Source organism: Rhodamnia argentea, chromosome 6 (genome assembly GCF_020921035.1).
Source record: "Rhodamnia argentea isolate NSW1041297 chromosome 6, ASM2092103v1, whole genome shotgun sequence".
In the NCBI taxonomy this organism is placed as follows: Eukaryota; Viridiplantae; Streptophyta; class Magnoliopsida; order Myrtales; family Myrtaceae; genus Rhodamnia; species Rhodamnia argentea.
In genome coordinates, this window is record NC_063155.1 from 20,192,491 (window position 1) to 20,204,764 (window position 12,274).

Consider the following 12,274-nt stretch of genomic DNA (forward strand, 5'->3'; position numbering starts at 1 on the left):
CGAATCGGCATTTTTCCATCTTTTTTTCCCGGTCTTTCTCTAATTTCTCTATGGTTTTTAACTGGTTGAGCTAGAATATTTCAGCAGCGAGTAAATAAAGAACCACATAACATAAAAAAACAATTGCCTTGAATTTAAAGAATAAAATAAAAAGTGATGTAATAACAATTTATCGGGTGTTTAAAAACAACACACTTATTGAGATGCTTAAAAGTTTATTACATTACTTCACAGATCCATTCTTAGGTTTATCTATGTAACACAACATGATATGTGAATCACTTGATATAAATGAAATCATCGGAAAGTTTTTTCTACAAATTGCTCGGTGACATGGTTAGTCTACTTTTAACTGAATCGTTAACAAGTGTAGTTAGTTCTTGATGATATGCCTGAATTGGTATGATAATTTCACGTTAAAGTATGTGTGAGATTCTTTTACTAGTTCTTCACATCATTCGCGGACACGAGCGCATAGGTCTGGCCATTTGGAGGTTCATGAAACGCTCTGTAATTTTAATAAACTTGTTAAATCCATTCATGTGGTCTGTAACATTTGCCTCGATTCAGATAAGTAAATATTATAATTGAACGAGTGATTTCCGACAACTATTCTTGAAATCCCTGAATGCCCCAGTTCATAACGTCAGTTCGGAGAGTTGGTGTCATTTTTTTTTTAATGGTTTTCTTCTTTGTTGTAGATAACATGGACATTGAGATGATATGACTCGAAACAAGATGTACCACTTTCGCTTGATCATCAAATCAAATGTTTTGGGAGTCACAACTTTGGCTTGACCGCAATTAACTAGTAATAGTAAGTTAAAAGTCACGAGCAAGAAATCGACGAGTCGTTCGTCGCTTGCAAAGCATTGCGCTCTGTGGGCTCCATTGAAACTCAGCTGTTGCGATGATTAAGGGAGATCATTAAGGGTGAGCGGTTTCAAATTCCTTATAAGTTATACTTGAAACTTAGAACCTACATGTCAGAATATGTTCATCATTTTTTAGAATTTGAAACCTATTTGTCGTACCCTGAAACCTGGAACCTACACTATCATAAGTTCTAAAGTCGGTTCAAGGGTACCCAAGAACTTATCAATTTTTTTTCTTTTCTTTTTTAATTTTTAGTTGAACAAAATGAGAGTAAACGCTATGACCACTAAGGGGAAGTAAAGGTGAGCGATTTCGGTTCTGTACAAATTACATTTAGATCTTAACATTAATTCGTTGGAACGGGTTCCTCATTTTTTTGGATCCGGAACATAAAAATTTATTTTGCTCCAGATTATATACTCATCATCGGACGCCATAAAATATTATAGGATTGTGCGAAGACATGTACCGAGAAAAGTATGAAGATTTATTTTAGGATTTATGTTCCAGGTTCTAAGTAGTGAAATTTAGAACCTATCCATTAAAACATGTTCCTCAATTTTTAAAATCTAAAATCTACCTTACGTACTTTAGAACCTGGAATCGGAATAATTCCCACAGTTTTTAATTTTTAATTTTCGATTTTATCTTGAAATCATGCTCCTCTATCTAGAGATCATCATGATTTGTTGCCAATGATGTACTTGACGATTTGACAACATCAATGTTCTTTTCGATCGCAAATCGGCCATCTTCCACGTTTGTCCCATCTGCTCTCTCTAAACACGCCACGACGTATGGACAATTTTATTTGTGTTCAATCCGCACCCGGATCAAAATCCGCTTGATCAATCCTAAAAAGGCCTTTCCCCCTTACTCTCCCTTCTTCGCTCTACCCCCACCCCTTAGCCTCCGCCTCACCTACGTTACCCATCGAGACACTGAAGGGCAAGCAAAAGACCAAATCGAATCATGAATTGTCGGAATCGGATCGAATCGGCCGATTTTAAGTAATTTCCGTTTGAATTGGTCCGATTCTCGGCTCCACCCACCCAAATCGGAACTGGAGGGTCCACATGAAAACCCGACCGATTAATTTGCAGTATACTATGATGCAATGAGGAATTTCTCCACGGAGGAAGAATCTTGGAATGGCGCCATAGTAGATAGATAGATAGATAGACAGACATAATCTTCGAGTGACACTTCTTCTCTTTGCTAACTAGCTTGGAGCCGATGGGTTGGTTTTCAAGTGGGTTCAAAAACCAGTTGGCGGCTCTTGATTTTCAATTCTTACAACTGGCCCTTCATGAGTAGTTCTCGGTTCTAGGGTGGGAACTGTCCCACCTTGAAACAGATCACCCCTATAAGACATTGTGTCACATAGCCGTGGCCCCACTTGTCATCGTCCATCTTTGTCACCACCCTCGTTGTCGTTGCTGCCTCAAGAACGATCTCCTCCCCAGTCAAACCGAGAAAAGCACCAAAAAAGTTCTAACCCTATTTTATTTGTATCAATTCAGTCCTAAACCTTTCAATTGCGCCAATTTAGTCCTAAACATTTTTACGTTTGTCAATTAATTCCATCTGGCTAATTTAATCTGAAAATTACTGATGTAGACACCTATTGTCGTACATAGCACATTTGGCATTAATGTGAACTTTTTCATAATTTTTTAGTAATATTTTATCATTTATTTTTTCCTTTCTTTTTTTCTTTTCTTTTTCTTTTTGGCAGTGGCCAGCGGCCATAACCCATGGCCAATAAGGGTTGGCCTTGCTTGGGAGAGAGCGAGTGCCGGCGAGGCCAACGCAACCCCAGCCATGCTACGTAGGGCCGCCGGCATTTATGCCAGCCATTTTCAGCATAAATTGATCGAATAGACTCAATTGGCAAAATATAAAAATATTTAAGACTAAATTAGCATAACTGAAAGGTTTATGACTAAATTAGCACAAACACGATAGGTTTAGAACTTTTTTTAGTATTTTTCCCAAAGAACGAGCGCAGACAAATAATTTAACAAACATGTTGTGATAAAATAATTCGAGAATATTTAGCTCCTTTCGAGACGTGGCATCGCAATAGCCAAGTGGCAGTCAGACAGAAATCGATATCTTTAAGCAAATTGCAACAGGAACCTACGTCGATCTCTGATCCTTAAGCCTATGCATTGTCCTGCATGCTAAAGAAATTATCTTGTGAAGATGCTACATTAGCTGTGATAAATGAGCGGTGAAACTTTTCTATTTCAAAAGGCAGAAATAGGAAAAAAAAAAAAAAAAACTGATCCGATGTAAATGTAACATGTCGGTACGCATGGGATACGGGATTGCTGCCGGCCTGGCAAAAGGGTTGTCCGGCAATGCAAGGCTCCTCGCAAGAGCAAGGTCCGGCACTATCGTCGGCCGTGTGACCCTCGCCTTGGCTAACCATCACGCGACTCAGTCCCGCCGGCCCCTTTGGTGGTTCGACGACCGTGCTCGCTGTCCTCCACACAAGTCTAGGGACTCATATTCCTCCACGGACGTAAGTATGTCCAATGGAAAGTCCAGTTCTCGGCAATTTCCCACGACTCACTTTGATTGAAACGATAGACATTGAAGGGGGGGACAGAGTAATCTATACAGCAATCTCTCAGCCGTCTCAATGTCTCCCATAAAGAGAAATTGGTGCTTTCTCTTACGGGGCCGAAAACAATTATTAGATAACGACTTCCTTTTTGCCATTAGAAAGGGAAAGGAGGGAAAAGACAACACATGACAACCTGGCCGGAACGTGAAATGTGGCGCTGAGTAATTATATTATCAAAGCTTTTTCTATAGAAATATATAAATTGATTTGTGGGGGAATATATCCTAAGAGCTTTTCGTAGCACATTCATGTAATAGGGACCATATGATATAATCATTGTGATTTCATACGCCACTTACTTAAGTGTCATTATTATTTTTTTTATCACATGAGTGTCATAATTTATGCACGATGCTCACTTAAATACTATAATTTTTTTTATTCAATCACTTGAGTACTAAATAACTTTTTAATTTGATCACTTAAAAGTTATAACTTTTTATAAATGTTCATTGCAAGTGCTATGTCACGTCGGATTTTTGGCCTTTGGGTGAACGATTAGTGATGGCACTTGATCGAAAGTTATGACACCAAAATGAACATTTTTTAAAAGTCACGGCACTCAAATGGTTAACAAAAAAAAAAGGGGTTATGGAACTAGAGAAAGCACCATACAAAAGCTGTGGCATTTATAGCGTCGTTATCTCGACTTTACAAGAGCAAAGTACAAAATCGGATTTCATTTTTCTCCTTTCATGTCTTTTTTCTTTTTGCATACGGGCGAATTCTCCACACCATCACTAAGAAAATAACACGAAAAACCTCAAGGAAACGCCGGATATTTTTCAAAAAATAATGATATTCTAGCTCAAAAGACGAGACTTTTTTATAGGCAGTACAAAATCTCCTATATGAATAAGCAGAATTCAAGCATTTCCATCTGGGAAAAAAAAAACAAAAAGGAAAACAATAAAAAAAGTTGCATATGGGAAAATTTCTAGAGACGTCCGTAAATACCAAATAATGTTAACCGAGGAAAAATGTGAAAGGTAAGTTCCCACCTTCTTTTGAGTTTTCCCTATCAACTTCTCTCTTAATGAAGTTACCAGTTTATTTCTGGTTACAAACTTTTGTGGGACACCAAAACAAATACCATCGTGAACTCTGACCATGTTCACTACAACAATTGCATTCACTGTATAAACAATTGACTTCGTGACGATTCCAACCCAGCTTGAATTATCACGGGTTGGATTCCAGATGGATAGCAGCCGATCTGATTCGGATGCAGGAGATACCCTTGATCACGATTCGACCAAAGGGGTGATTATGGATTATGGGGAAATAATGAAATTAGGACCCGGAATCTAAAACACATCGGTTAAGGATTGAATGTGCCAGAAACCGAAACGAACAGCACCGAATTTTAAGATCGAAGAATGAAACTGAACTGAGAGCTGGAACAGGAGCAGGAACAGGAACAAGAACAATTCGAAGTGAACTCGAGATCGAAACAGAAGTACATTTCAGCAACATTTGGACATTTTAGCAAGGGTGTCATTTCCTTTTTCTAAGTTTCCCTTCAACAACCTGATTTCTCCTTCTGAATCCCCTTTCGGCTTCTGCGAACAATTAAACATCTAACTCAAATACTCAGCCTGCAATGTCTAGAGCAAGAATTTGATTAAAAAGCCCACCCACCCAGAGAGGAGCCACCATATTTCCTCTACAATGTTCCGATTTTTTAAGCCAACTAACAAGTCAGTCTGAATAGTGATGTCCAATAGAAAGTTAAGAAAAATAGAACAAAAAATCTTGACAGTGATGAGTAGGAACACCAAATGAGAGAAGGAGAGTGCCTCATTGTCAACTTCATGATTATTAAAAGGTAAGTGCTTTACAGGACAGGCCCTCGAGGATCTGGCTATAAGGGAAGCTTATAAACTTATGCAACATGAGACAAACTCAAAGACATGTACAAACTAAGGTTATATCACTTTTTCTTTCCTTTTTTCGCAGAAAAAAACAAGTGAGGCAAGTGACTGGGCTTGAGTAATGCAAAAGATACTTCCGCACGTAGTGAGCATGTAATGAAGTCACAAGATGCGAAAGAAAGTATGACATACTTCTCAGCCACAACTCCATGCTCATAAAGATGATCTTTGGTTCAATTGCAGCATGTAGTTTCCTTCAGTTCGGCCATGGTTTCAGGCCATGTTCAGAAAGATGATCGCCGGCTGTGCATATGAGTATCCTACATGTCATGGAAGAGCCGCCTTATGTGGTCAATGGTTGCAGGCATCAATGTGACTGGACAGCGCTTATACTGTGGCAATGTGGAAAAAGCATTAATGAATAAATAAGGAAGTCAATCTACAACAAGGAAGTTAAATCTCCGGTTCACGCGACATAATTTAGTCCCTAATCAGATGCCGTATTTTCCAACAAGGAAAATATATTTTACAAGGAAGTCAAACTACATGAGCTGCTTCGATTAAGTAGTTGGTATTGATGCCCTTTTGCTGAAACAACGCAAAAAAAGGAACAGATACTATATTTTCCACCCATTTTTATCCAACGAAGGAAAGGGTGAAAGAATCCCCATGCTTAGCTTTATGAAAGAATGCAGGGTTTGCATCAATATTCACTTGAAGAGTCTCAAGAAGTTAATAGAACGCAAAACAGACAAAGTATAATCTATTCTAGCTAAGACAACAAAATGAGGATGAAAGATAAGTTATCATGCAAAGTACTAATAATCGGAAAGATGCCATAGTTGGCAGAATGCACAGCATAATGCTCAACACTGTGTATGTTTAATAATGAAGCAAACAGCACAGCCAACTCTGAAAGTGATTTTACCCATGAAATAGCAACAACTTTTGATACACAAAACAACTGCAAAGTACTAATAATGGGAAAGATGCCATAGTTGGCAGCATCCAAAGCATAGTGCCCAAGATGCTGAGTTGATTTCACTGAAGTTGCACTAGCTCGAGTTTGAAATCTTAAATAATATGAAGATTGTTGAATTATCTAGAGAACATCCCAATCAACACCAGTCTCCACAATGATTTCGGACCTGTTCAACACCTCTAAAAGCTAATTGCTCACACCATGTCCTCTCTATGTATCCGCCATGCGCTCCGTAACATATTTCACCAAAGTCTGCATTAAATAATTATCACTAGGAGAAAGTAGCTCACCTGCGAAACATACTTGAAAATGCATGCATAGCAGAAGACAAACCCTGAGACCGTAACTGCAGATGGATTTGCACGCTTTTGTGAGCACAAAGGGCATAATGTTTTGTCTGGTGGCAGTGGAATCCCTTCTTTGGCAACCTGCTCAAATGATGCTTGATTCTTGAATCATATAACCTCTTTGAAAACTTCTCTGCTGTTATAACACAGCCATGCATGCCAATAAATTGAGAATTGTCGTCAAAGGATGAAAGAGGTGTTCCAGAGCGGGATTCTTGTCACTAGTTTAGCCAGAAAAGTGCAATTGCCTTTATCCAACTTTGTTTCAGTTATGACATTTGATAACAGGAATTCTCTAGTCATTTGAAGCAAGAAATCGCTAGTGTTTGCATCAGGGGCATAAGAGAGAGAGAGAGAGAGAGAGAGTTGTCACCTTCGGAGGTGGAGGTGGTGGTGGTGGAGGGTACACAGTTGGAGCTGACATTCTCTCCTCAGCAGATTGGTACCACCACTCCATCATCTACTAAAATTCAAACATCAGCAAAGTTTCACACTATCATCATACAGATTCATGCACTTCTAGAATAAACAGACAAAATTGGCCTACAGGATTACAACAACCAATCCAATAACCTCTTCAGATGCAGATATCACAGAAGGAAACTAGTAACTTATACTTTGCCAATGCAACTGTTTGCTACTTATTCAAAAATAAGTAGGAAAAGGGGGACTCACCTTAAAGAAGAATACTGCTGCAATTAATCCAGTCTGTGCGTAGTCAAGCACTGTATACGTGCAGGAAAGCAAGGCACCTTGCACTGCCTGTTATGAGAAAGAAGGTATAAGTGCAATACAAGTCCAATTACTGAGACCTTTAAAGTAAATTTCAAATAAGTAAAAAGTACTTCCCGGCATATATTTCTGCTCATTAAACTGTGTGATCAAAAGGCGAGTTACTCAGTGTCTGTGTTATCAAATCTTTCAAAAGAAGAGGAGATAGCCAACCACTTTGGAATACCCAGCACTTCCATACGAACATGCACAGCTTGATACTTTGAGAAAGGTTATACATTAAGCAACATCTACCAATTCAACGACAGATCTACCTTCAGCCATGGAGGACCACGAAGTCTTGTGCGTTCTTGATTTCGTATCTTTGATATTCTTGATGAAGTATCCATCTATTTTGGCATAAGAGATTAAATTAATACCTTCAAAAAGTAAGATCAAGCAAAGGAAAAAGGGCCATTCAATAAGACATGCAAGCTTAGACATGTATGATTCTGACTCTGCAGCAGGGTGAAAAAAATTTGGCTATTGAGTGTCCATTTTGGGCTTCAGCGTAAGCTTGACAACTAGCAATTAGTGCAAAGGGCCTATCCAAGGTCTGTACATCATATTCAGCACTATAAGTTTGACAGTCAGAATCTTTATCTATACACTACTCATTTCAGCACCACATTCAATTAAAAAGACAGTCCTGCTTAGCAAGTTTGGGCAAGCACCAAGTCTAACAGTACCTTCAACTGCCCAACGAAGTTTATAAGCAAGTACAATGGTTTCTCTTAAACAGACTCATTCCTTCTTCACACCAACACCAACAACACAAATAAAAATGAGAACAATTTCATACCTTGGGCAGAGAGAGATGCACATAACTGAGAAAAAACTCGATAACCTTATTCTAGGAAACACGGGAAGATTAAAAAGATTTTCGTATTTTCACTTAGCAACAGAAACCAGAGAGGCTGGTAAAATGATGAAAAAAGAAAGTAACTCAAAGCCACACAATCTAATGCATTTCAAACTAATTTTGCATACTGGTCCTCTTTCCTTTCAGGTTTCCCTAATTAAAAAGAAACATACCAGCAGATTTAATAACAGGTGTACGACAATTTGACAATAAAAATTCTCTGAAGAGAACCTAACCAGCTCTTGCCCAGTAGCTCGACAAACTTGAATATTAAGTGCATGCAAGCCCAGAGAATAGAAGCCAGTGGCATCCAATAGATACAACAATTGATAGGCAAACGACAATCCTGCATAGTCAGAACATAGCTTCAATGTGAGAATTCCAAGCATAATTTAGTCCACAATATTTTAATTATTAAAGGAAATGAGTGCGCAAAACAAAAAAACAATATTTTCTTGGTTTGCATGTATAAGGTTAATTATCACTGAATGCCCCCTGTTGTCTCAATAAGTATTTGCTTTAATGAATTGTGAAATTGCGGACAAAGATAGAAATAGTTTACAAATTCTTTGAGCCCAACAACCTGTGCCAAGGAGAACGACACTTTAAGATTTTAGACATAAAGTAACTCAGGGTGATGTACCTTCACAGCTAGCATGTATCCATGGGTAGCAAGCACCTACTATTTTCTGAATCCTCTTCATCAAGTGTGTTCTGATTGATCGATCTGCATTCGAAGTACCCATTGAGACGACAACATCCTCTCCTCCAGTGATGTAGTCCAAATTATCCAAACTCTCTTCCCCATGCCCCCATAAGCTTGCTTGAAGTCTGGCTTCCCTTTCTTTGTTGTATACGGAATGCAATTTTGACTTAAAGTATGGCAAGACCACCTAATTATAAATGTGTACTTCCATGTCAAACCCCAATAGTGAAGCAAAGAATGGAAAGAACAAAACCACGATAATTTAATACATTGCCGAAGCTCCCATGTCTAAATAACAATACCCATTTTCAGTGTCTTTCAGTAGAAAGCTGAATTCTTACAGCAGAACATGACAATACAGGTCTAAACAGAGAACACTGACTTTGTTTAGCAAGGGGACTTGTAAGCAAATGCAAAACTGGAATTAGAAGAGGAAAACTAGTTATCCTTCTTGAATATAAGCCACAATCTAATTCAAGAGTAATATCATCTTTTCCCATAGTTGAATGAGATATCGTTGTCTTGACTCCCTTCACCACTATCAGAGAGAAAGATAAACTGACCCTCAATAGGGAAAATAAAGTACTATCACAAACATGTGCACCATAGTGCAATTATGCTGCCAAAAGAAGCCACAGAGAGAGGAAGTGAAGCTTATTCTTTATTTTTTCCTTTTTGTTTGTTCTAAAGGCAGTGAAGCTTATTCTGAGAGTCACATTTCTAGACAGATACATTTGATAATACTAATCCAAGGAAATTTAACAGCATTCAATGGCTTAAACATAAGCTGGACGAAAGAAGCAAAAGATTGTACCAGAAACACAACAGATAGGACTTTCTGGCGCTTTTCTAACCCAGAATGATGCAATCTATCACCTGAGTTCAAAAGAGCATCATCCTTTCGCACTTTTATCTTCACTGCCCTCCTTCTTAGCCCATATAAAGATTCGGAGAATGAAGCATCTGAAGAAGAATGGAAACACGAAGAACAAATTTATAGAGAGTTCCATAATCAAAAGTTGATGAATTAAACTTAAAGGGTACTCCATAAAATGTCTAACAATTAAGTCCAAACCTTTTCTTTTGCAGGAATTTTATTTAAACTATATCCATATTTGTCTATGTCATACTTTTTTTCAGTATCCAAACAAAGCTTTTCGACGTTCACATCCCACAGAATTCTTGGTAAAGCAGTAAGATGGAACGCCTCCAGAGTTCAACTATTCAGGAAACATGACAGGTGAAGAATGAAGAGTAAGAACTCATCACGAACAGGTGAAAGATAACCCTTCCCGTGGCTTGACGAGGTTAGCCTGAATAAAAAGGTCGATTCACATGCGTGCTTCAACAAGCAAAAATTCTAAAGTTGAAAAAGATATCCTCGAGGAATTAACGCACATGGATGGAACTACTACCATCAGAGACATACAGTAACCCACCAAATGCAATGCTATTTCAATGACTAAGGGACTAATAGTGCCAAAAGACTAGTTTAACGCTCTACAGGTCCTCAATGCTCAATCTAGCCACAAAGAGAGAGAGAGAGAGAGAGAGAGCTAACATAATATATTTGTTTGCAACAGTCACCTGTAATTCGCAAGCTATGACTTTCGAGAACCAGCATCAGCAGTGCAAAGAACTCATCTTCATAGTCCAATATTTTGTGAAGGAAAGGTCTTCTCAAGGCAAGTACCTGCAATTCATCCATGAACTCCAGCACATCTGACAAATTACCCCCATAAAAAGGGAACAAAATAAACTCTAAGAAAACAGGAAAGATGATAGTGCCTCTGTAAAGCCCATCCTCTTGCAAGTCAATCCAACTAATACAAGGTTCGAGAAATCAATACACGAAATAATAATTATCGCCATCCACTGAGCGCAAACCCCAACAACTCCTACCAATTCCGATAATTCAATCAGGGGCATTTACAGCTATGCTCCAGGCAGCAACAACAGACCAAGAACCGAATTCAGCGAAGCAGGTAAAACCGAGAAAATTATGCTAAATGACCAGATCACGGAGACGTTTAAACTTGTACTTGGGCTCAACCCAAAACAACAATCGAACGACATTTACTAAAGAGCTAAAAACCACGGACAATCTGATGGCCGCCCTTCGCCATCAAAATTCTAAAACAAGAGCGAACGAAATGACTCAAGAGCTCGTTATCATGTCTTGAACCCGCCAGTCGTATTGAAATTCCAAGCCGGGACCGTCAGCACAACGAGAAATTCGATATAAACGTACTCGCAGATGTGTGTGTGTGTGTGTGTGTGTGTGTGTGTGAGAGAGAGAGAGAGAGAAAGGTTACGCCAATGGAGTAGGTGAGAGCGGCTCGGAGGCTGGCCGGGAGTTGCTGGGCAGCCGCCATCTCGAAGAAGGTGGGACGCGTCCCTTGCCCTCCCACCTGGAATAGCATCTCTTCTCCTTCTCCTTCTTCTTCTTCTTCGCGTGCTTGGATTCGAGGGTTCGTCTGGTGGCGGGCTTGAAAGATATGTAGAGCTTTTCTTTCACGGCAGTGTAGCGCTGAGAGATTACGAAGTAAATGACCTTCTCAGAGCTGTTTCTTTCTTGTCCCCCCCTCAATTCTCACCCAACAACCTACGAACTTCATCACCGACTCTCCTCCCAAGCTGGCGCAACAATCTTCATCACGAAGCCCCAAAAAAGTACAACCAGCGGCAGATGTCTTCTTGGGAAAAGGGAATCCCAACTCTGGTCCCTTTGAACCTTATTGATTGGAAGACCCTCCCAAATGAAATTTCCCCCCTAAAGTTCACACTTCGGTTTGCACAAAACCCTTTCTTAAAGGGCAATGAAAGTGCTAGCTTTTTTCAGTGGGCTGAGTTGATTGTCCCTTCCTTTTTCGATTCGTCGGACAGTGCTAGTCTAGTCGGCGACACCTCATGAGTTAAATGAATCGCCCCGTGATTCTTACCTGCAAAGTGAGATTGGATCAGATGTCGCTCTGAGACAAAAACGCCAAACGGTTCCTCTTTCGAGTATCACCAAATTGTAGAAATGTCCCCATACGATGTAAGTCTTCTGTGATCTACATTTTAAAGTCACATGGCTACGGAGCCATCACACATCTTGTCCAGATTTTTGAGGAGTCGAATCGACTCCTCTGTATGAAAGTCGAGCCTTCACCACCACGCCACTCCTCTTATCAGGCTTAATCCCTCAGCACCATTTAAACTTTATAACTGAAAATTAA

At 39.3% G+C, this 12,274-nt stretch overlaps 2 protein-coding genes across 2 annotated transcripts in view; one reads left to right on the forward strand and one right to left on the reverse strand.

Moving 5' to 3' along the window:
* Window positions 1–12,274, forward strand: part of LOC125315459 (putative disease resistance protein At3g14460) — a 707,586-nt gene that overhangs the window by 368,398 nt on the left and 326,914 nt on the right. The window lies entirely within an intron of this gene.
* Window positions 5,379–11,747, reverse strand: LOC115734171 (peroxisome biogenesis protein 12). The gene is made up of 10 exons (XM_030664789.2): window positions 11,369–11,747; window positions 10,641–10,746; window positions 9,868–10,016; window positions 8,991–9,240; window positions 8,584–8,693; window positions 7,761–7,835; window positions 7,390–7,476; window positions 7,088–7,174; window positions 6,658–6,795; window positions 5,379–5,777 (listed from the first exon to the last, which is right to left on the reverse strand). The coding sequence occupies exons 1-10, from the start codon at window positions 11,474–11,476 to the stop codon at window positions 5,706–5,708; spliced, it is 1,182 nt and encodes a 393-aa protein (XP_030520649.1). The 5' UTR covers window positions 11,477–11,747; the 3' UTR covers window positions 5,379–5,705.